The sequence below is a fragment of the Enhydra lutris genome, unplaced genomic scaffold (assembly GCF_002288905.1).
Source record: "Enhydra lutris kenyoni isolate GAN:26980312 unplaced genomic scaffold, ASM228890v2 scaffoldscaffold49, whole genome shotgun sequence".
NCBI classification, from domain to species: Eukaryota; Metazoa; Chordata; class Mammalia; order Carnivora; family Mustelidae; genus Enhydra; species Enhydra lutris.
In genome coordinates, this window is record NW_019154133.1 from 3,453,305 (window position 1) to 3,478,327 (window position 25,023).

Here is a 25,023-nt window from a genome sequence, read left to right on the forward strand (position 1 = left end):
CAGTTTATGTTGATGCTGAGAAGAGGGGGGAAATGAGGTGGACACATCCTGCCCGCCCCCAGGGAACTTTGAATTTAGTGCAGAAGAGCAAGGGCATAGGAGATAGACAGTAAAGCCCAGGTTGCACACTTCCCGTTTAGACTCGCTTACACAAAATGAAGCCCTTTTACTATGTACCTCACCTGGTCTCTAAGAATCTATCAGTAGCTCCCTTTTCCCCTCTCCCTCCCTTTCTCTTGAGATTTACCATTAAAAATAAAAAAATGAGGGGGCCTGGGTGGCTCAGTCCGTTGAGCATCTGTTGATTACAGCTCAGGTCATGGTCTTGGGCCATGCGACAGAGCCCCTCGTTGGGCCTTGCACTCAGTGTGGAGTCTGCTTGACTCTTCTCCCTCTTCCCCACTCGCCTGCTCTAAATAAATAAATATATAAATATCTTTAAAAATTACATGAACCTTAAGAATTGGTCTTCAAGTCAGGATACGAGCAAAAGCAACCTTAGAAGTTACTCCTTACCCATCAGTCTCTTACCCCTTGGCTTTACTAAAGACAAAAAAACAAAAATGGTGATGGAGCTTTCATAAGCAATAAACTGTATTATTTCTGTCACGTGAGTTTAACGTTTTGAAGACAAGCGAGAGCCACACAGACCCCTCCCCTGGAAAGGATCAGCTTTCACGTTTCCTGTGTGGATCAATACATTTGGTACTACGAAAAGTAATCCGGTTACACTGACAGATGGCCTTCGGGATTTATAACTTGTTCTGAGAATGAATGCCTGGCTCGTTCTGCCTTCAGCAGCAACCCTTGATAACAGGGTCAGTTAGCGACCTTCAGGATTTCCAGGTTCCTTTGTCTTACGCGCACAGGTGCTGTGCTTCTCTTGGGCTGCAGAGGAAGAAATGTCAAGTCATTGCTCCATGGTGATGCTCTAAAATTTACAGTTTGAGAAACTATCAACAAGAAGACTCTTACCTTGGAGTCCTTCACCACCTTCTGCTCTTTGGATATATTTTCCCCAACTCAGGAAAAAAGAGAAATAGGGACATCTTTGTGACGACCTTATTTGGCAGAGAACCTTTGTGCCTTTAGCAAGATGGACGACCAACACTGGTTTAGCTCCCCATGCTCACTGCAGACCTGGCTCACGCTCATCTGGAGTACAGCATAGCAGCTTGCCTAGATCAGAGTCTCTCTAATTGGAACAGAAATCTACATGAGTTTAAATACATGAGCTTAAAACTCTTTCAGGGGACTTGAGAATCTTATCGATGGGTTAATTTAGCCTTAGCCTGGGCATCTGCCCATATACCTCACAGGACAGGAGCCCAGCAGAGAATTTGGCTCCTCGGCTATTGTTAAATTTGTCTGGCTAATCTGTGACTCATAATGTGTCATTTTACCTCATGGTTCCCACACCTGGTCATGACCAGGAAGGAGGAATTCCCATGGGGTTGTGTCCTGACTTCCTGATTTTGTCTATCAGTGAGGGGTCATGAGCGGAGGTGGTTTCTATCATGCTTAATTATGAGTTGACTAGGACAGCTATAAAATGGTAATGACTATCATTACCAACCTCGCCTGCTTCAGAGGAATCAAAGTGTCTGCTTCTATCTCTGATCTCACTGGCCATCCCAACTCCACCAAACTGTTACTTACACGGTCTGCTGTGGTCAGAGCACCTACCTGTTAAAAGAGTCAAAAAACCAAATAGCTGTCATTTGGTCGTCCCCTTTCACTAATTTCATCTGGATTTTTTTTTTCTTTCCTGTTGGAATCGATTTAGGTGGCTGATAGTCTAGGCTAATGAAGACGAAACACCTAGCACAAGGCGCAAACAGCAGAGTAAAGTCTTTCCTTGAAGGGGCTGATCATTGGGCTGAGACTAGGATTATACCGCCACCTTGTGGCACCTGCTTTCAAAGTGAAAGGCCATCGTTTTTTCCTGATTGAATCACATATTAAGAACATGAAAGGATATAAGAGGATGAGAGATGATGGAGCAAAATAATTTTGTCCAAAATACTTATTAAGACTAGCTTTCCAGATCTTTTCAGAGAAGCCCCAACAGAAGTTCTGTAACCTCAAGTACTGACCTTTCTCAGAGCGAAATGACAAGTCCTCACAGTAGTCTGAATTATATAAAATTGGGGTGGGAGGATGGTACCATTGCCTATTTTACAATATCACACATTTGTATTAAGTAACACTCTCAGCTGAGTGTACATCAGTGCAGCCAATAATGAAGTCTATTCTAAAACAAAAATAAATGATATGCAACTATTACTCTTTCATGAATATGATGATCTTCAGCTCATCTCAGTAGGGCATATGGGTGCCACCATAAATGTTAGCTGAGGTACAATGAATGGTGTTCCCTTTCTCTATGTTGAGTAACTCATAGAATATTTAGAATGTTTACCCATGTGGTCTGACAAATATTTTTCAAACTTCCAAGAACTAATATTCCACAGTTGAATGCAATTTTATTGAGTCAGGTAAGAACAGGACTGAAAGAAAGAGGTTTAAATAACTCCAAGAAAACACGGGAGATTGCTCCATATTGTTCATGGTGTCCAAACTGTCCTGCTGCTACAGATTAATTCTGGATACTCAGAATACCATCCCTGATATACCCATTAGAGGAAAATAAGATGGTCCTCAGGAACGTATCACAGACTTTGGAGCCTTTGATTCTCTTTTCCGCAAGGAACTTGTCTAGGAAAAAGGCACAGTGTATAAGCTGGCAAACGTCATCATTGCGGCAGGAGCTCTTCCTTTTCAGGGTGCCTCTTGTCCTCTTATTCTATCCCGCTATTGCTAATCCTGATAGAAGCCTTCCAGGCAGAGGGAACGTCACAGATTCCCCCTCCCGCCCCCCAGTTTAGAACACACTAAATTGGCCCCTGAGCAGTGCTTTTAACCTCCATGAAACCAGCGCATGAATCTAGTCTTGGGAGGAAAGGCGATTGCACTGCCTGGACCACTAGACCTGTACTCTCATCCCCAGCAAGAAAAAAGAGCGTGGAGTGATATGTGCATCCGGACACATGGTGGGGTTCCATCTGGACATACAGTCCTAGCTTAATTGTAGATAAGACCCCAAAATGGAAGGCGATGACCAGAGAGGGAATGGGGGAGAGAATTCGGAAACCGAAGTCCAGACAAAGGAAGAGACCAAGAGAGAATAACAACAGCTGACACAGCCTTGCTGTACAATAGGAAACCCCCCAACACACCCCAGGTCTGCTGCAAGGGTCCAGAGGTCAGGTGTGTGCAAACCCCTGCTCTCCCACCAGGCCCTTAAAAGGGGGGCCGCCCTTGCTGCTCTGCCACCACTGCTGTGACCTGGTCCTCCCGTGTCCTCCCGTGGAGTTTCACTCTGAGGCTTCTAACAGGCAGAAGCTGCCCAAACCACAGGAGCCCTTGTCCTTCGGGAATACAGCTCAGAAACGCACTGATGGTCATGCTTTTCCTTGTGAGATCCTTGTCCGGGAACAAAGTAACTCTTTTAGTAGCTTTTCAACAAATTTTAGTTGAAGGGGAGTGAGCCAGGAGCCTTGACACATTTTCTCTGAGTTACATCTTTTATTCAGTAGCTCATAATAATCCACTCTCATCGTCTCCCTACACCGTTCCGATAGGCTGGGCACCCCACATAACTTCATTGTATTCTCCCCACCTTCCCTGTTGAGAGAGAGAGACAATGTGTGCAGAAAGGGAGAAAGGTCCAACAGATTCCACACTAGCTTGCTGGATGGATATCTGGCTCTTGAATAATTCACACAGCAAAATATTTTCTAGGAATCTGGCACTTTATAAATAGACATTGATTAAATCTGTTGTATGAGCGAATGAGTGAACGAAGGAGGGAACACGCAAACGCCTGCACAACAGATCTCTTTTGTTTGTGTTTCCTAAAATGTGTTATGCTTTGGGCCTGTATATAAAAATTTATTTCATATATATTCATAGGTCGCCATGATTTATGTGCTTGCTTGAATATATTTTAGTAACTGGTTGTGGTGCCAATTTGTAGTCTAAATTTAAAGTGAATTATTCATTGCTTCAACAAACCAGAAGAAAAGCGGTGGTTATTTTCATTCAGTTATAGCTGTCCAGGGGCAAACATACAGAAGCAATTTGACCATCCATTACTGTATGCGTGTATTGTTTACAGGCATAATATATAACCAGCACAGGAAGAAAGACGCTCTGTATTACGCAGGAAGTTGTACGTTTATATATTTACAGAGCATTAGGAAGTGTTCATGTTGATTCAGGGCCCCAAGGAAAACATGGACTTCATCTAAAATACTCTCTGCATACATTGTAGATCAAAGTTTCTTTTTCTCCAGCTTTTTATTATTCTCCGATCTTGAATATTCAAATAAATGTATGTGTTCACTTGAGAAAATTTGGTCCAATTGAACTGCCTCTGCCAAAATGGCTTTTATTCTCCAAGCCCTTTCAAGGGGCACTCCTGCTTGGCACTAAGCCAGCCAGGTGCTGGCTTGAGGCACACAGCGCGGTGCTCCCAGAATGTACTCACAGCTCTTTCAGTGAAGCAAACGACAGTGTAAATATGGGTCGTCTTCTGCAAGGAAAAATAATTTTTTCAGTTCTGATTAAGATAATTTGTGAAATTTGAGATTAAAGGCGGTTCCTTTTAAGTTAGAATATTCTAGAATTGAGCCAAAGCAAATGTTCTTTAAGCAAGGCCTTTCTGACAAGAGAGAACTATTAATTTTTTAAAAATTTCTGAGTCTAGTTGACAGCCAATGTTACATTAGTTTCAGGTTTATAAGATAGTGATTCAATTCTCTATAGGTCATGCTCTGCTCACACAAGTGTAGCTCCCATCTAGCAGCAGACAACGCTATTACGGTACCAGACTGTATTCCCTATGCTGTGACTTTTATTCCCGTGATTTATTCATTCCATAACTGGAAGCCTGTATCTCCCAGGATAATCATTAGTTTTTAATATACTACTTTATTTTTCAAAATCTGTAACTGAAAATATTCCACAATACTCATGTGACCATTTTCATTTAGAAGATTAACAGCTGGAACAGGGAGCACGCAGTCGCCCCCGCTGAGAGGGCGCTTCCTCTAGGGGCTAAGACGACAGTTCTGGAGTCCGAAATGGCTGGACTCCCATGCTTACCCTACCACTCCGCCTCTGTGCCATCATGCGAGAACTTACTCAATGTCTCTGCCATTCAACTTTCTTGCCTGAAAAATGGGGATGAGCAGAGCGTTCTTCACAGGCCAGTAGCAGTTAACAAGGAAAGTGTTTAGCAAAAATTCCAGGACAGGCCAGGTATTAAAATGTACTAGGTACAGCTTTTGTGCTTAATTTGTAGTTTTTTATAAAGAGGTCTTATTTACTTCTGGTGATGTATTCTTAGCACATACTTTCATCTGTTCTTTGGAAAATGTGCTTATGGAGCACTCACAGCAGTTCAGTGAAAACTGGCTCTGAAGACAGTCACAGTCACAACAGATAACTGTTCTGGGGTGAATAAAAAGACATTCTCCTTCATTAACTGCACCGGCCTTCAACCTTCTCCAAGAGTGGTAGCTTTGAGAACTAGGGAGATAGGTGGGGAAGGTGTGAACTGTGTTTTTTGAAAGCTGTAATAAATGCTTTCCACTGCTCTGGGAGAAAAAAATCCAAATAAGCATTTATTTGCTGTGGAATTCATGTGATCTCATTTGATTTGAAGACCTTAAGAATCTGTCCCCCAACATATTCAAAATAGTAAGCTATCCATTGTGCTGGGCGCTTGTGCATTCCCACTGTACGTTTTTAGGTGAGGGAAACAAAGGCCTAGACAAGAGAGACCCAGCGCGTCCTGCACACCCCTCCCTAACTCTGCTCAAAGCCTCCCTCCCAACACGCATGCATTACAAGACTATCACTTTAGTGAGAAGTTGTTTCAGAACACACCATTCTCTCTGCAGGAAGACGAAGCACCCCATGCCTGTGTTCCCCATCTGAAGGACTGACAGACTCCATCAGCGTGTGCCACTTCGTGCACCCACCATGGGCCCCCCGGGGAGCATGCTGAGCAGTGGGCAAGTGCAGGTTGTCCTGTGGGGCAGTTTGGCCGCTGTTGCCGCTTTCTTCCTCATCAGCTTCCTGATTTTTCTGTGCTCCAGTTGTGACAGGTGAGAGCCAAGGGATATCCAGTGGAACCCTAAAATAACCCGTTCCCTGTACCCAGAAGATTCTTCACCTGAAAAGCATGTAGGAATCCCACTCTCAAGCATTCACAGAAACCCCTGTGTTAAAATTGATTTCTCTGCTGCAAAGCATCCCAGGACATTTTTTTGAGGTTGAATGAAAATCTGTATCTGATTTTGCTGAGGAGCAACTGGAAGAAGCCTCATGTACGAAACTTCCCAGAATGAAATTCTTGCCGCTCTTCTGAGCACATCTTTGTTAAACTGTATGCTGTCTTTTGCCATCTATGCACATTTGAAAATCTTAAGTCTGATGTGTCTTAAAGGTACTCTTTTTGCTGCCCCTTGAGAGTTACTGAGAATTATTGCTGTTACATGATTTGAAAGGATCATTTTATTAAAGATTGGTAATCTAGAACTACTGTTTCTTAAGAAACAGATTAATTTTCCTATGGGAGAGATGAACTGTATGAGAAATAATCATCTTGTCTTTTTTTAGAATTAGGCTTCTTTTCCTCCACCCCTCCATGTCCCCTCATATAAAATGTCTATACTCTCCCAAAAGAGATCTTTGCTTAGGAGCAAAGTTCTTTCTAATGGGGAGTAATTTCCCAGGTGCTCAGACACTGTTAGAATGCTGACAGCCTCCGGGTGGATTGGTATAGACCAGCCAGCCCTCTTCCAATCCCTCCTCCCAGTGACTTCAGGAGAGACCCTGAGGTCTCTGTCAAGAGGGGGGACGTCTGATTCTCTGAACCAAGTAGCCTCCTAATCCCTGCCCAGTTTGGACCTGGGGCTCTACAGCTTGGTCTGAGTCGGATCAGGAAACGTGGCCTGCAGAAGAGTTTGCTTCCCTGGACGTGGGAGGACCTGTCTGTAATTATTTACACTCCCACTAGGTGTCACTGTTGCTTTGTACATTTGTGGGAAATGTAGTCTCTAGTATTGACGGCTTTCTTTAGACTGTCCTGAGTAAAAATAAATTCTATTTTTATTCGATGGACTTTTCCATAGACTGGAAGTACATATGACTCATCCCGAGAGCATGTATCCTTCCTGACGTGCCAAAATTTGTATTTTCTTTCATTATTTTTCCAGTCCCATGGCAGTGTGCAGTCAACTTAGCAAAGATCCTGAGTTAAGACAAATGAAGAGTAGAGAACTGTCTGGATTTGGTTTAAAAAAAAAAAAAAAAGCAAAATCATTTCTAGTATTCTAGATATGAACGTGCCTAGTCCTCTTGTTGTAAACTTGTATTTTCTAATCTGGGAGAAGAGGGAGACCCAGAGAGATGACCGGTCTCATGCTGAGACTTGACCCCCCCCTCAGACCCTGATGCCTGCAAAGGAGTGATGGAGTCACTGTCCAGCTTTTGCTTCCTTGGCAAAATAAACCAGGATCTTAAAGAGAGATTTAAATGTTGATAAATATTAGGATAGAAAGGGGAGTGTATGTTTGATTTTAGATAGCATGTTTGACAATCCAGCAATGTTTGATTTTTCCATTTCAGAGAGAAGAAGCCGAGGCAGCACAGTGGGGACCATGAGAACCTGATGAACGTGGTGAGCCCATGTGCACATGTCCGTGTGTGCTTTAATACATCAGCCGCTTCTCTGGGCCCTGTGCCCACAAGCTGGCAAGCTGAAGGAAACCGAGGAAGAGAACCCAGCCAGAGTCTGCTGGCTACTAGGCTGTGCCCTCTCTCTGTAGGATTCTTACTCAGCGTGGCTAGAGGCCTGTGCAATTAGCCAGATTGGCTGGGAGAGTTTCTAACATGGATGCACTCATGCTGCTGCCAGAGAGAGCCTTCAAGAGCTCCAGCCTACCTGCGACTGCAGGGCCGCCTCTGCCCAGCTCCAGCCTCGTACCCGTTTGCTACGTCTGTGTAACAAAGGACCACAGCCTGTGGGGCTTAAGTAACACGTGGACTGTCTTGGAGTCCTGGAGGCTAAAACTGGTGATCAAGGTGTCCACGGGGCTGGTTCTTCAGAGAGCTGGGAGGGCGAACGTGTTCCAGGCCATTCTCCTAGCTTTGGCGGTTTGCTGGCGGTCTTTGCCGCTCCTTGGTGCCGTCGCTGTCATGTGCTGTTCTCCCTGTGTTTCTCCATGTGGTCTCTCCGCTCTGCGTGTTTCTGTACAAGCTTCCCCATTAGAAGGACTCCAGCATGACCTCATCCTGTATATGGCCCAGCTGGGTTTCCACCATCCTCCTTTTTTATGGGGCCTGGTCAAGCCCCTCAGATCTCCCCTGGTGAGGAGCAGCGTGAGCCTCCTGGTCATGTTCTCTCCACTCAGGGTCATGCCCTCACCTGACTGAGCCATTCTAGCAGCTGGGGACCGGGCCACCCCCGTACTGGCAGGGCTGACGGCATCCATCTTGCTTGAGCCCATGGCAGTGTGAAAACAGAAGTGTTTCCAGTCCCTGGATTTCTCAAGGTCAGGGAAAAACTGCTTTGGGGGAGAGGGTGTGAAACATGGAGTGGGCAGACAGAGGCAGAGCTTCCCCAGGAGGTGTCTCACTACTGGTCTCCCCACCCTACAGAGGGGCAGGACTCTTGTATCTCCAGCAGCTGGGAGCCCCTGGGGTTTCCTAGCCTCCTTCTCTGGGCACACACACCACACCCACGGCTGTCCTGGGTTCTCAGCACCCAGGACCCTTTACCCTTTTCCCATCTGTCAACCCACTTCTCAGCTGCACCTCATGCCTCTCTTCCCACAGACTGCTGCTATGGCGGTGTTGTGGGGGGAGGGCTCTACTATTGCTCCTCCCACATGCAGGTCCCAGGAGCCGAGTTTCTCCACCACCCCCATGCTCCTCAGTGCCAGGTGCCAGGTGAGGTTAGGGCAGGAGTCCCCACGCCTTGGGACTATTTGAGGCTAGGATTTAGTGGTGGCTCTTCTGGGGCTCAGTGGGGAGGGTCTGTCCTCCATCCTGCATCCTTCCTGAGCAGCGGTTCTCAGGGAGTGGCCTGTGCTGCTGGCGCGGGGCCCAGGGAACTGTTAGCAAGCCCCCCACCGTGTGATTCTGCTGGATGCTCCCGCCTGAGCACCCCCGTGGTAGACCTCCAGCGCCTGCTCATCCACCCCAGGTCAGCAGCAGCCCTGGGTGTGAGGGAAGATGGTGGCAGACAGGTGAAAGGAAGACGGAGATGCTCATGTACCACAGCCTTCACAACCCCACAGCCTCTTCTTACACGGGTGTGCATGTGCACAGGGGCAGTGGTGTGTGAGCTCACACATACAGCCTGTCCACCCAGCTCTAAGAGCTTCTCTCTCAGCTTCTAAATCTTGTTCAACTTGCAGACTCGCCATTTAGCCCTAAGAAGCCCCTGCGGTCAGCCTCACCACCACCACCCACCCCACCCCCAATCCCAGCTCTTCTACATCCCGGCCCCGCCCCCGAGCCCTAGAGCAGCCACAGCTAAATCCTAGCTTCAAACAGTCCCGGGCACAGGGTGCCCTGGAGTCTGCACCTGCAGCTACCAAGAGAGAGGGAGGCTCACTCTGGGCTCCCTGCAGGATGTCTGTCATGGAAGCTGAGATTAGACATGGTGGCTAGAACCCTTTATGCTACTTCAGCAGAGATGGGTTGGGATGCTGTTAGGAGCCAGAATGGGGGCCTTCCCCCCTCCACCACCCCTCTGACTCCTGTCCAGGCGGGACCCTTCTGTGCTATGAGAGTCTGCTATGAGAACCTAAGTTTGGGACACTCTTCACTCAGGAGCAGCAGACTCGCAGGAAGGGTCCATGACACAGCGTGAGCTGTTTGCTATTATTATTATTATTATTATTATTATTATTATTATTATTATTTGGTTCTCAGTAAGAAGTCAGAGAATTTATGAAGTCAACTGGCCAAGCTTCTGGGGCTGCTTATATAAGAAGTTTCCATGTGGACTCCCGGAACATGACCCAGCTGTGGCCTCCTGGGTCACACATGCTGTGTCTTCTGCAAGTAGGATGTGGAACAGGTCACATTAGCAGTGATTCGGGCTGCCGCATCTCATTCCATGTAATATCCCCACATTCGAGCCCGGCAGGAAAATGGTCAGTGCCATTCTTCCCTCCAGGCATCCTGACTCCGTGACACTAAGAAAGATTTGCAGACCTGCTCTTTAACATACGGAGTTCTTATGAAGCCTGATGCAGAAACTTGGCAGACATCAGCGACGTTATCCCCTTCCGCCAGGCTGCAGTCTCTTCCCGTCTTTCCTTCAGATGGCACGTTTCTGTTAAGAACAGCATCTCGCAGCCCCTGTGGCACATCGATGAGCCTGCTGTCTGTGGCGTCCATTCTGACCAGCACGGGAGCTCTTGGTCCCCTTTTCACCTTGAGCTAAAGGGACTGATCCCTTATGTCCCACCTGTAGCCCACTTGTAGAGCACAGGGCAGAAAGCTCTGCAGATGGTCTTGGAAGACTCCCAGGGTGCTGAAGAGTCCAGGACCACTCTGTCTAGTAGAGCTCCACACCCCCAGGGACATGGTCCGCGCCTGAGCTGGTGCAGTAGCCCCGAGCGCCTGAGAGCTGCGGAGCATTCTCAGTGTGGCGGGTTCAGCTGAGCAGCTCAGATCTGCTGGGTAGCACTTAAGTTTGAGTGGATCTGGCTTTCTGTTGTTGCTGTTTTCATTTGGAGAAAAAGCCATGGCGACTGTCCTCTGCCTATAGTCTGATCCATGTGGTGTTTGCTTTGCAGCCTTCCGATAAGGAGATGTTCAGCCGTTCAGTTACCAGCCTGGCCACAGACGCGCCTGCCAGCAGCGAGCAGAACGGGATACTCACCAATGGCGACAGTAAGTTCCGCAAAGATACTGGCTTTCCACGCAGGCCTCGTCTCCTGAGAAATAAGTCATTTCAGAATATGCAGCTCAAAAACTAGGCAGTGTGTTCATGCTCACTCTTAGTATTCCTGCCAGTTTCAGCACAAATAAGCTCATTTGGATGAAAAGCTAATATTGATTCATTGGTTTCTCTGTGCCATTGCTCTAAGATTTGTATACTAACTCATCCCTACACCACCCGATAAGATTACTGTTATTAATAGTATTATTACTCCCTGTAAGATAGCCCTTGTTAACAGCTTATGGGTGAAGAAACAGTAGCATGTTGCTGCTTCAACCAATTACCACAAACTCAGAGCCTTAGAACAACAGAAATGTATTAACTCAGAGCCCAAAGTCAGGGTACCAGCAGAGCTCCATTTCCTCCTGAAGGCTCTGGGGTGAATCCATTTCCTTACCTCTTTCAGCTTCTTGAGGCCGTCAGCATTTCTTGATTCCTAGCCTTTCCCTCCATCTCCCCGTCTCTTTCCAACTCTCCCGCCTCTTGTCACTTCAAAGGACCCTCATCATTACACTGGGCCCCCCCTGGGTAACTTGGGCTGCTCTCCCATCTCAGGCTCAGCGGGTTGTTCATCTGCACCTCTGTGATGCTGGGGTACACACACCGCATTGCCTACCACTGTACTAGACATGGGCCCGGGCTCCAGGGGCCTTAGAGAACCCCGGTCTAGTCAGTAAAAACAAAGATTAAAACTCCTAAGTCATAAACACACACATACACACGCATATAAGGACTATACATAATATGTAAGGACCGTATGTTATATAAAAAGTATATAAGAAATATATGCATGAATATAGGTATTTAAGTACACATTTATACATATGTACTTTTTTTAAATGTCTATATAAAAACTATAAAATGGAGCGACAGTCATTTAAGAACTTGTTCACTGCCATGTTAAGTATGAGAAGAGCGGGGCTAGGCTTGGTTGATGTATGACATATGATGATGATGATGCACTTTAACGGTCTCTGGCATGTAGTAGGCACTCAAAAGCATTTGACAGAGGGATGACTGAATGGTTTCACACAGTGCATATCTATGGAAATCTAAGAATTTCACATTTGATTTTCTAATTTGGGGTAGAAATGGTAGGGGAAAGGAGCAGCAAGACAGAAGGAAGACCTTTAAAGAGCCACGAGTGTACCATCCCTTTGTACTTGCGGTTGAGGGTACGTTTTACCCCACTGTTTCCACCACGTCTACCAAACAAAAGTGACCACTGAAAAGTGGATGGCTACCAATTATTCCCTCCAAATGGAAGGCAGCCACCATGTGTGCCCCCCAACTTTGGTGCCCAGCGTCTCACAGAGTCAGAACTCTGGTCACATTAGACACACTGCCTACAAGAATCCCACCAAGGAGCGATGAAAGTGTGAACCAAATTTAAAGCTAAGACAGTTTATTAAACATTGTATTGGAAAGATGTAAAATAGCTGGCCCTAGTTTCAGCTGTGGTTGAAAAATCAACAATCATATTGTCTGCAATTTGCAGTGTAGAGTCAAATAAAAAACAAGCACCTTGATTTAACTTGACTTTGCATTACCCCAGTTCACTGCAATAATTATTTAAGGGATAGTCTTTCTCCATTTTTAATACTTCTGCTGCTTCAGTCCTTTCAGAAGACAGTACTCTGACCTGCATGCAACATTATGAGGAGGTCCAGACCTCAGCTTCGGATCTGCTGGACTCCCAGGACAGCACGGGGAAGCCAAAGTGTCACCAGAGCCGGGAACTGCCCAGAATTCCTCCTGACAGCGCAGTGGACACGATGCTCAACGCGAGGAGCATGGACGGGGACCAGGGCCTGGGGACGGAAGGGCCGTATGAAGTGCTCAAGGATAGTTCCTCCCAAGAGAATATGGTGGAGGACTGCTTGTATGAAACTGTGAAAGAAATAAAGGAGGTGGCAGCAGCCGTGAACCCAGGGAAAGGCCACAGCAGCAGGTCAAAGTCGACTTCCGCTTTGAAAGAGCTTCCGGGGCCCCAAGCCCCCGAGGCGGACTTTGCTGAGTATGCCTCCGTGGACAGAAACAAGAAGTGTCGACAGAGCGTTAACGCAGAGACTGTTCTCAGAAATTCATGCGACTTGGAAGAGGAGGCCCCACCACCTGTCCCCGTTAAACTTCTGGATGAGAATGAAAACCTTCAGGAGAAGGAAGAGAACAAGACAGCAGAGGAGGGAGCCTCAGAGGGGACCAGCGAAACCAACAAGGTGGGCTCCCATGGTTTTCTTTCATGTGCTTTTGTCATGATTGGGCATCTAGCTGCTCCTGGGGCTTTTGCTGGCACATCGTTCTGGGAAATATATACAAACACTTTCAGGTTCGCTGAATGATGATAGCTGTTTTAGCGTAAGCTGTGTTGACTTATTCCCCCTCCAAATAGTAAAATGCTGAAAACTCATGCTTGTAAAATATTTCTCTGTTGGCACCTAACTTGGATATTTTCCAGTTTTTACATCATGTTTAACTGGGACCAAATACTATTTTCTTCATTTTGAAGATCAGGAATTAAATGGAGACTAGACTCTTGGCCACATAGTTACCCCTTCTGCTCGTTGCTGCCCCAAGCAGCAGGGTGATCTTTACCCTCTGGGACCCCAGAAGTCTGAGCACAGGAATACACATGCAGAGGACAGACTCACAGGGGCCACTGGTAGTACCTGGTTCTATGCACTTTTATATGAATCAAGTAGATTTTATCTTGGGACAGTTTCAAAACAGTAGCCTACAACTTTTTTTTTTTTTAAGAAAAATATGTTTATTTTCTTGTTTTGTCCCCTTCATCCACCATTCCCAATCTCACTGCCCTCCTCCCATAGGCATCCATTCAAATTTTTTTTTATTAACATACAATGCATTATTTGTTTCAGGGGTACAGGCCTGTGAATCATCAGTCTTACACAATTCACAGCACTCACCATAGCACATACCCTCCCCAGTGTCCATAACCCAGCCATCCTCTCCATACCCCCCTCACCCCCTAGCAACCCTCAGTTTGTTTCTTGAGATTAAGAGTCTCTTATGGTTTGTCTCCCTCCCCAGTCCCATTTTGTTTCATTTTTTCCCTCCTTACCCCCCACAACCTCAAATTCCTCATATCAGGGATACCATATAATTGTCCTTCTCTGACTGACTTCCTTCGCTTAGCATAATACCCTCTAGTTCCATCCACGTCGTTGCAAATGGCAGGATTTCAGTTTTTTGATGGCTGCATAGTATTCCATTGTGTGTGTGTATACACACACCACATCTTTATCCATTCATCTGTTAATGGACATCTAGGTTCTTTCCACAGTAGCCTTAACTCTTAAGTTTAGATATTCAACAAAGCTCTGAAATGTATTAACAATGGCCGAGCCGGGGCACCTGGGTGGCTCAGTGGGTTAAAGCCTCTGCCTTCGGCTCAGGTCATGATCTCAGGGTTCTGGGATCAAGCCCCACATTGGGCTCTCTCTGCTCAGCAGGGAGCCTGCTTCCTCCTCTCTCTCTACCTGCCTCTCTGCCTACTTGGGATCTCTGTCTGTCAAATAAACAAATAGAATCTTTAAAAAAAATTTTTTTTAAATAAAATATAAATAAATAAATAAATAAAACAATGGCCAAGCCTTCTCTCTTTCTGTGAACCAGACCACAACAGCCTGAAATTCACATCTTCTGTTGTAAATATCTTCTTGGAATTTAACTAGGCCAGTCTTCTTAGGCAACTACAATATAATTTCTGTTCACTACACAGGAAAAAGCAAGGTTCTCTCATCGCAGGTTTTGGTAGGAAGGACAAGTAGGTCAGTCAATAGTAGCCTTAAAAAGGATCTGGAGTTCATGATCAAAATGTGAATCCTGGCTATGGTTATAGAGGTTATACTACATAAGTCATTCTTCACAGTATTCTCTGAATGCATTTCGACTTTAATATTACCCATGAAATCATCTGCTGAAAGCCTCAATATAGGTGTTTATGAACCTAGTCATGAAATGCAAAAATGCAGCCTAACATTTTGCCCTTCATATAAATTGTGCCTGAAGCAATTAAGGCTTTTTTACTTAAAAGCACTTGAAAGATAAGAAGGTCAATTATCTAACCACTACTGGTAAACAATTCTCCAGATATCACATCAGAATCTGTAACTATCCATCTGGGAATCAGATTACTTTTCTATAGTAATACAAGAATGAATAACCCATCATCTCCATTATAAACAATCCTAATTTTAAGTAATTCAGGAACTTGAAATATTTAATATTCATTCATTTTTTTCATTCATGCACAAGAAGATTTTAGTGAGCACCAACTATGTGCCACACAACCTTCCAGGTGCTGAGAATACACTGGTCACCAAAACATACAAATGAATAAAAATTCCTGCCCCTGTGGAGCTTACACTTTAGTGGGGAGAGAGAGACATAAATAGACACATAAGACACACACTTATTTTAGAAGGTTTTAAGGTTTACTGGGAAAAATTAGAATAAGGAGGACAAGGAAAGTAGAGTGGGAGTACAATTGTGAATAGATGGTCAGGGCATGCCTACTGTGAAAGTGGCATCTGAATGAAATGTTCAAGGAGACGGGAAAGTTGGGGGAAAGCAGGTGGAGCAGGGAAGGGGCAGTGCGAGGCGCTGAGGCTGGAGCTTGCCCGGCCCACCCAGGGAAGAGGAGGGCAGAGGTGTAGCCAGAGAAGAGTGATAGAAAGGTAACCAAGGGCCCAATCCTGTGTGGCCTGTATTCAAAATCTGAATAAAAAGGGGGTCGTTAGAAAATCTTGAGCAGAAGAACGGATTATTCTTAAGTTTGGAAAAGATAGCCCCGACTGTAGTGTCAAATTCAAGTGTCAAAGGTAGGAGACCAATCAGGTGGGGATTCTCACAAACCAGACGAGAAAGGATGGTGGTTTGGAACAGGGCAATAATGGGAGATGCTAAACGAGAGCCAGGAGTTCTGCTGGTGGACCAGATGTGTAATGAAAGAAAGAAAAAAATCATGATGAGTCCCAGGTTTGGCCTGAGCCTTTGGAAAGATGGAATCACCCTTAACTGAAATGAAGAGGAGGACTACAGGCAGTCAAGTTTTGGGAGAAGACTGGGTATTCAGTGCTAGACATGTTCTGTTTTGGACACATACTGGATGCACGAATGAGCAGCCTTATGAGAAAAGGCCTGGGCTGCACTTGTACACTTGGAAATCCTCAGCAGAAAGTTTTTCCTAAAGCTATGACATTGAATGAGGTCATCGAATGAGTGTCAATGGCATCTAGAAGAGTTCCCAGGGCACAGGTCTGGGAAGGAAAAGGAACCAGCAGAGGACACCAAAATAGGAAAGAAAAACAGGGAAGTTCAATGTCCTGGAAGCCAAGTGAAGAAGGTGCAGGGACAGAGGAGTGGCCACTATGGCAAACACAGCAGTGGATCAGAAAGTACGGGCTGAGGACTGACCGTCCCATTGGTTACACGGTGGATATTGGTGTCCTTGGAGTGTCAGAGGGAGAAACTTTACTGAAATGGGCTTAGAGAGAGAATAGAAGAGAAAAATTATTTGAGCAATTTCTTCAGACAACTCTTTTAGGAGGTTTTGCTATAAAGGGATGAGGCAATAGATGGAACTGGAAGAAGGGTTGCTTTGTTTTTAGAAACAGAAAGATCAGCATGGTTTCACGTGGGTGGGAATGATTTCATAGCGAGGGAAAAGCTGATGGTATAAACAAAATGGGAGTCTTGCTGGAGCACATATTCCTGAGTAGATGGGGAGGGCCAGGATCTCATGCATGAGAGGAGGGGGTCATCTTAAAGAGGGGCTTATTTAGTTCTTTGGTGATGGGGAGGAAGGAAAACTCACGAATGCAGCGATGGGGGCAGGTGGGTAAAAGTTGATGGGCATGTCTTCTGATTTCTTCAGTTTTCTCAGGGTCACCAGCTAAGACTAAGGATGGGTGAGAAGGTGTTGATGTTTGAGGAGAGAGGAAAAAGTGGGAAGTGGACAGCTAGGAGAGCAGGGACTGGGTGTACGAGCAGGTGTGGTATGACAGGGAGCAGCATTAAGGCCTCACAGGAGGGTTGAATTCACCAGTGATCAGGAAGAGCACTGGGTATTTAATACTACTGGGTATTGAACAACATCACACAGATTTTTTATTAAGTGTTTATCTTCAGTTGCTTGACATATTTCTTTGTAGAAAAATTTCTTCCCTAAAAAACATTTGAAAACATTTTTATAGATAGATGTGTCCCAACATATGTGAAAGAAAGGATGGATTATTGACCTCAAACTATACCTTCCCTTGGTTTGTGTTTATTTTAACAGAGATTTAGTTCATTGTCGTACAAGTCCCGGGAAGAGGACCCAACTCTCACAGAAGAAGAGGTGAGTTTGGTTGCCTTTTTTAAATAATCACAAAAGCTCTAAAGAGTTTCTCTCCTTGCATAAATGACTGTCATGTTACCTTCTCCAAAAAAGCTAAAATACTCTCTTCAGCATATGTCTGGAGATCAGGGTTTGGGGATGTTGGCTTTATAATGGTTCAGAGAGTGACTGGCAGAGGGTAAGACATGAAGAGAGGATAAACAGGTCACCTAAGTAAAAGAAACTGAGTAGGAAAGAAGCATCAGAAAAAAATAGAGGAGGGGAGAAAGTAGGATGAGAAGAGAGAAATTTATGATTGAGAGTTTTAGTGAGCAATCAAGAAGGCCACCTTTGAAGGAAATTAATCATGGACTGGAAAATACAGGGAATTGAACAGGTGGGTATAGGGAATTTAATCCAGTCTAGGAGATGGAGGAGAAAGGTTTTAATGAGGAATTTTGGAGGCCGAGAGCAAGTAACTCCAGGAAGTCCAATTCCAGGCTGGCTCGACAGTCAGACATAGCAGCCAACAGGAGAGGACTCTCAATTCTCCCAAATACCAGGGCTAAATATTCACTGGTTAAACTTTTCAGTGAACCATTAAACTTACACAATCCAGTATATACATACATACATACATATACATACACACACACACACACACACACACACACACACACAGTCAAGCTAGGCTCAGAGAGCTGAACACCTTAATTTATCTGGCTATATATAGCTTCTGCCTAGAATTCCTAGTACGGTAAATTTGGTACATGTAGAAAAATGATATGCATATGCAGGTACATCCCCTCCTACCATCACACTTTGCACAGAGTATTAAAATAGGAAATAGACTACGATCCCACATTGGAAGTGCAAAGATCATACGAGCTGTCCACAGGTAATGCTGTCCACTTGCTTCTGTGTTTCCTGCCCCCTGGAATGGATCTGCCATTGGCCTTATAAGCCAGAACCCTGGACACCATCCTTCCCACCCCATTTCCTCACTGGCCTTATAAGCCAGAACCCTGGACATCATCCTTCCCACCCCATTTCCTCATTGTCCTCAAAGTCAGTCAGTAGCCAGCTCCCCTGGTTTCTTTCCCACACCGCTCTCTCCATGCACACAGTGCCTGCCCCTCCCCTCACTAAGGCAGCGCGCCCTCCTGCCAGCCTGTGGCGGCTCCTTTGCCTTCTTCCAGCCTTCTCTCATCCACACTGCTCCACAGCCCTCCCCGCTGGACAAGAAAGTAGAATATATGAGAGCTCTGGAAACCAGGCCTTTAAAATACATTGAGACTGGGGTGCCTGGGTGGCTCAGTGGGTTGAGCCGCTGCCTTCGGCTCAGGTCATGATCCCAGGTCCTGGGTTCGAGCCCCACATCGGGCTTTCTGCTCAGCGGGGAGCCTGCTTCCTCCTCTCTCTGCATGCCTCTCTGCCTACTTGTGATTTCTCTCTGTCAAATAAATAAATAAAATCTTTAAAAAAAAAAATACATTGAGACTAAGTAAAATTTTAAATTACTTTTCTTCTAATCTTACATTGTTTGTGGTTGTAGAAAATAGGACCTAGATATACTGATGAATTTTTAACATAGATTAAAGTGCTGTGATTCACATACAGTCATTTTAGGAAGATGTTTTAGAAAAAAATAATTACGGAAGTCACTTATTTCTGTATTAATGTAATAGAATGTTAGTCCAGACTGAAACTGAGATCTGAGTTTTCAGTACTATTATCCCAATTTAGCAGAATGATGGGGAAAGGGCTGCTTATAGAAAGAGAAATGGGGAAAAGGTAGTAATTTAGGAGAACATAATAACAATTTATAGCCAGAATAATAAAGATGAAAGATTTAAGAGAGAAAAGTTATGAAGCCAAATAGCAAGGGGGCTTGAAAGGAACAAAATTTACTCCAACAAAACAGAATAGTCCTTGAAGGCAAATACTCAAACAGAACATTAGAAGACTTGAGAATCTTTTATAAGCGTTAAAATTTATGACATCCTCTGCAGAGTAGGCTCCTGCCCAGAAATAATACGAGTTCCAAATTAATGAAAGAGCCTATAACTTTCTAAAAAGAATATAAAGACCAAGAAAACCCAAGTAATTACAAAGAGTAGGGGCATTTATGGCAGGCATCGGGGGAAGAGCATTGAGGAGAGAAGCTCAGAGGCCAATCCCATTGTGTGTTCAGCCTTGATGCTCCCCCGAAGGTGAAGAGGCCGGCTAGTACGCTGCCTCCCCTCTTCATCCTCATCTATGATGTACGCTTGATAATCTAGCCACATTTTTGGCTCAGACCACCTTTTAGATATTAAGATATTTGTACCTCGCTAGGAAAAGCAGATGATGTACCTTAATTCTTCCTAATTTCAAAGAAATTATAAATCTTAAGAGTAATTTTTCCCACTAAAATCTCTAAGATTCTGAGTTTGTCAGTGAGATTTTGAGTAAGAATGTCAATTTAATATTCATTAGAAGGGTCAGAGCAACATGGCAAGCGCTTCCCAAAGATGATTTCTCTGGCTCCAAATGTTTGGATTGTCAAGGCCTGGCAAAACAGAGCCCCCAGACTGCAATGAAAAGTTCTCATGCAAATGACCAGTTAGCATGCGGCAGGCCTGTCTTGAGAAGCTTTTGAGGCCAGCTGGAAACTTCATCCACAGTATGTGAGATATGTGAAAGCAAGAAAATATCTCTCCGCACTTGGGAAGCCAAGCATCTGTCAACAGGCATGTTCATTTATTTCCTGGGTGTTTGAATTAATCAATCATTATGGCCAAGATAAATATAGGTAATGAAAGATATTTCCACTTATTTCCAAGCATGATTTCTAACAGCAAAATAATAACCCTCAAAAAAAATCTCTTAAAAAAATCTCTTAATCAGTATGTTTAATCTATGATTACCAACAAAAATTAAATCCCTCTTGATAGTAGAGGTTATATGGGGGTATATTAGGGAGACTGAGTAGGTATGCCTGGAAAGTAGCCCAATCTTCCCACAGGAAAGAGTGTCCTGTACGTTAACTGTCTACAAATTTCATTTCTGAGTTGGCTGGTTTGCAAATAAGAATGAGTTTTTCCCACTGAAGAAAACTTAGCCCCATCTGTAAATGTCTATTTAACCAGTAAGATGCAATGAAGTTGAAAATTAATGGAAAATGAAGCTTTTATAGATATATGTGTATTGCCAACCAGAATCCAGGACCTACTTTTCAGACTACTTTCATGCAGAAAGAGTGGGTCAGATAGTCTAATTCAGTGGTTCTCACACTTTAGTGGGCCTTTGGGGCCCCATGCCCCAGCATTTCTGATTCATTGCTTTCTGGGATGGAGCCCCTAGCTTTCTAATAAATTCCCAGATTCTGGTGCTGCCAGTTTGAAGCCCACATTTTGAGAACCATTCATCTAACATGTTTTCTGCCCTTTTTTCTAAAGCAGTAGAGCCTTTTTTTCAGATGAAATAGCATTCAGATAATAGAAATCAAATAAAACATGATACTGTAGTGAGGTCCCAAGGACCTCTTGAACTTCCTGTTCCTCCTGTTCTCCTCATGCCTGCCCCTCAGAAGACCCAGAGAACCTGGTGTTCATGGAGTTACGCCAATATGGCTGGTCTACTTGCAAAGTTGAAGATACTATATATAATTGTTCTCTAGAAGTATACTCAAGGATCAGTACAGGTAACAAAGAATCCACTTCGGGGTTTATATCTGAATGAAATGAAAACTGTCTTGAAGACGTATTTTCACCCTCATGTTTTTGCAGCATTATTCACAATAGCCAAGACGTGGAAACAACCTAAGTGTTCATCAGCCAGTGAATGAATAAAGAAAATGTGAGGTGTACACATACACACACACACACACACACACACACACACAGGAATATTATTCAGTCATGGAAAAGAAGGAAATTCTGCCTTTTGTGACAACTTGGATAGACTTTGAGAGCATTATGCCAAGTAAAAAAAGTCAGAGAAACACAAATACTGTATGTTCTCACCTACATGTGGAATCTAAAAAAGCCAAACCATAGAAATAGCAAATAGAACGGGGGTTGCCAGGGGTTGGGGAGTAGGGGAAATAGGGATACCTTAGTCAGAAGGTACAAAATCCCAGCTATATCCTGAATAAGTTCCGAGGCTCTAATATATACCTATAGTTAAAAGGAGTATACTATCGTACTTGAAAGCTGAAAGAGTAGATCTTACATGTTATCACCACACACACACAAAAATGGTAATTATGGCAATGAAGGAGTTAACTAACCTTTGTGGTAATCATTTTACAGTATCTATCAAGTTATCATGTTGTACACCTTAAACATACATAAGTTATATGTCAATGATATCTCGCTAAAGCTGGAGGGAAAACTGGTCAAAGAAAAAAACAAAAAGCAACCTGCAAGGGACACACACGTGCCGATAGTGCTAAATATCTAACTTGTCGCTATAAAGGGGCAGGGAGAAGTCAAACTTGAAGCTTATTTCATTTACCCTTTGTTTTCCAGATCTCAGCCATGTATTCCTCAGTAAATAAACCCGGACAGTCAGGGAATAAATCAGGACAGACTCTCAAAGCACCAGAGTCCAGCCACACCTCCGTCCAAGGAGCTACTCAGAGATCCCCCTCTTCCTGTAATGATCTCTATGCTACTGTTAAAGACTTCGAGAAAACTCCAAACAGCGTCAGCACTCTTCCACCAGCAGCGAGACCCAGTGAGGAGCCGGAGCCTGATTACGAAGCAATACAAACTCTAAACAGAGAGGAAGACAAGGCCACCCCAGAGACCAATGGCCAGCGTGGCCTTTTCCCAAAAGAGAATGACTATGAGAGCATTGGGGACTTGCAGCAATGCCGCGATATGACCAGGCTCTAGCAAGCGGGAAGTCAAGCCCGCACAACGTATGCTGGCCGGTGGGGGCATTTCTTCTGCAGAGGACAAGAAGCGAAAGCAACCCCTTCTCTGCGCGCTGCTCCAGTAACCCGATGACAATTGAACACGTGGAGACTGTTTCCTGGGGCTGGAAACAGTGAGGTACGGACCGGGACTGCCCCCGAGCGGGCCTCAGGGCCCACCCAAGCACATCTCCCTCATGTACCCTCACCTTCTGGAAAGATCCCAGCTGTCTGTGGTTTCACCCGGTGAGTGAGGAAAGCCGAGATGCAAGGAAGAACTGCGTCCATCAAGAACCACGACTCCAACTGCCCAGGATACTGCCATTCCCAAGAGCCAGGTTTTTCTTCCTTTCTTCCCTTTTTTGCGGTCTGCTCCTCATGTTTAAATGTATGGCTTTCTTCCCCCTTGAAATCGTCTGACTTCTAATGGTTCATTCCAAGAAAATTCTCCCACAAGGCTTGGCCTTTGCCTTCAACTTTGGGGTCTCAAGATGTAAGAAACTGTGGTCGCTGGTTACTGTCAGGTGCCTGGTGATCTTCTGAGAGCCACACCTGGGAGAACAAGAACCCCACAGTGGGCAGGACTGGGGCTGCGCCCTGAGCTCCTGACACCTTCCTGCCTCCTGATTTGGGCCTCTACATCGGCAGCCTCTCACGAAGTACTTGAAGTCATTTTTAGATGCTTTATTTTATTTTTCTAGTCAAAGCGGTTCCCCTCCTTCACCCCCTACACACCCAGTATTTGAAACTCTTCAGAGCCTTTTCAGTATTTTCAATGAATATTGTGGTACTTCTATACTTGTTTCAGCCCAGAGCTCATTCCTCTGAAACAGAGAGCCTTAATCTCTATGTTGGGACACAGACCACATATCTGGACGGCAGCCATGGCGTCCGTCTCTGAAGGGCTGTGGACTTGAATGTGTACTTCTGATGACCCCTGCTGCCACACCAACAGTGTGAGATTTCATAAGTTAACTGCTACCCTAAGGTAATCTATCGAAAATTAAAATGTAAACATTTATTTTTGTTATATAAATTTATAAGATGTTTTATGTTTAATGCCTAATTTCTAGAAAGTGCCAGAAAAAAATGTATATTAACTATTTTGATTTTATGTACAATGATTTATACTCTCATTCTGAAAAAACACCATAAAGCACATAAGCTAGATAATTACATGTACTTGTTATCTGTTTTCTAATCAAGTATTTAAAATATTGAAGGTTTTTAAAGACTTTTCAAATGGTACTTGGAGCCCTGGTCAAAGTTTCTGGCTCACTACAGAAATAAGTGGAGTGGACATAAATGACCATTTTCCGTGATTTGTGGTGGGCAATACTCAAATATTTGAAATGGTAAAAAAAAAAAAAAAAAAGGAAGAATGAAATATGACTAGGGATGACTGCATTAACCTCATGAAGGTATTATAATTCCAGTAAGATTTAGTTACATTTTTAAGAAAATTTACAGTGGTGGATTCTCCAATCCAGTGCTTGCAAATGCAAATTGCCTATTGGGATTTTTTTCTTCCCCTTCGTTTTACAAAAATCAGTGGCTGAGATAACTCCGATTAAGAGCTCAGCCTGGTTTGAATTTAATCATCTCTGTAGATTTTATAAGGCCAACATTGGGAAACTTGTTCACTTTTCATTTGAGAAGGACCCTGCTATTATGCGGAGCGGCTACAGCAAGGGGCCCTTGCTTACGCTGATTTAAAAAAGAGGCAGTTATTCTGTACTGCTGTGACATCTCTGGCTTTTCAGACTGAATAAACTCACTGTTTTCACTCCTTATGACAAAGGATGCAGCTGGGAGGGCGAAGCATCTTGCGGACAGGAGGGACCACTGGCGTGTCCTTCCCGTCCCCTGCATTCAAGGCTTGGTTCTGTGACTGCCTGCAATTCATTTCTGCAATTGTGAAGTGAGCTTTGCCAGGGTAAACTGCTCGGTTGTCATTATTTTACAGTCAGCCTGGTCTCTCCCATGAAGACCTCATGAGCCTAAGCACAGTCATCACGGACTAGAAGGAAATGGCAGAATATGCTTGGATTGGGGGAAAGATTATCAGGAAGGTGCCAAGGTCCTCACTCTCTAAATTCATATCTTTCATAAGCACTGTTTTTGCCTGGTGATTTTCTTTGCTTACTTAGTATTGATGAGTTTGACCCCACAATCTCTACACCGTGGGGTTTCTTTAGCTCCTGGTGATGGCCGTGTCACATGGCATACCTAGTATTGTGCTTGCTGCAATAATGTCCTTTATGAGCACCTGACCACTCAAAGGTTTTCCTGTATTTCATAATGTCTTTACTTATTGCCAGGGAAGTGGATATGATCTCTAAAGTGCAAAATCATTTCTAGAGAGAAAAGTTCTTTATAAATAGTCATATCATCTTGAAACTTCATTATCAGAATTTCCCCCCAGAAGTTCTAAAATAAAGGCTATGCAATATAGCCATAAAATATGCACTGAAATCTCTCTCTTGAGTTGAGGATCTGTGCTAAGTTGCGATTTAAAGTATTATAAGTATATTTTAGAAGAAACTAGAAGGCCCTCCAGTACAGATCCTAAAAGAAAAAGTAATAGCACAATCCATGAGGGTTGAGGGAGGGAGAAACAGAGTAAGCTTCAGGAGCTGGCTCTGCTCTTGAGACTGCTGGGTACCTTACTGAAGCATTTTCATTGATGTATCATCGTGGTTTTGACCTGTACAGCATTTCATAAATTTCATCACTTTTTACTTT

General features: G+C 44.4%; 1 protein-coding gene across 1 annotated transcript in view; it reads left to right on the top strand.

The window, feature by feature from the left end:
- The window catches only part of LOC111156805 (phosphoprotein membrane anchor with glycosphingolipid microdomains 1), a 129,827-nt gene extending 106,174 nt beyond the window's left edge, over nt 1-23,653 (top strand). Inside the window, exons 4-9 of the mRNA XM_022517874.1 lie at nt 5,970-6,176; nt 7,702-7,753; nt 10,887-10,983; nt 12,650-13,251; nt 17,337-17,396; nt 21,890-23,653. Of these exons, the coding sequence (XP_022373582.1) occupies nt 6,052-6,176; nt 7,702-7,753; nt 10,887-10,983; nt 12,650-13,251; nt 17,337-17,396; nt 21,890-22,258 (1,305 nt within the window). The 5' untranslated portion in view covers nt 5,970-6,051 and the 3' untranslated portion in view covers nt 22,259-23,653. The remainder of the gene's footprint in view (nt 1-5,969; nt 6,177-7,701; nt 7,754-10,886; nt 10,984-12,649; nt 13,252-17,336; nt 17,397-21,889) is intronic.
- Nucleotides 23,654-25,023: the final 1,370 nt, after the last annotated feature.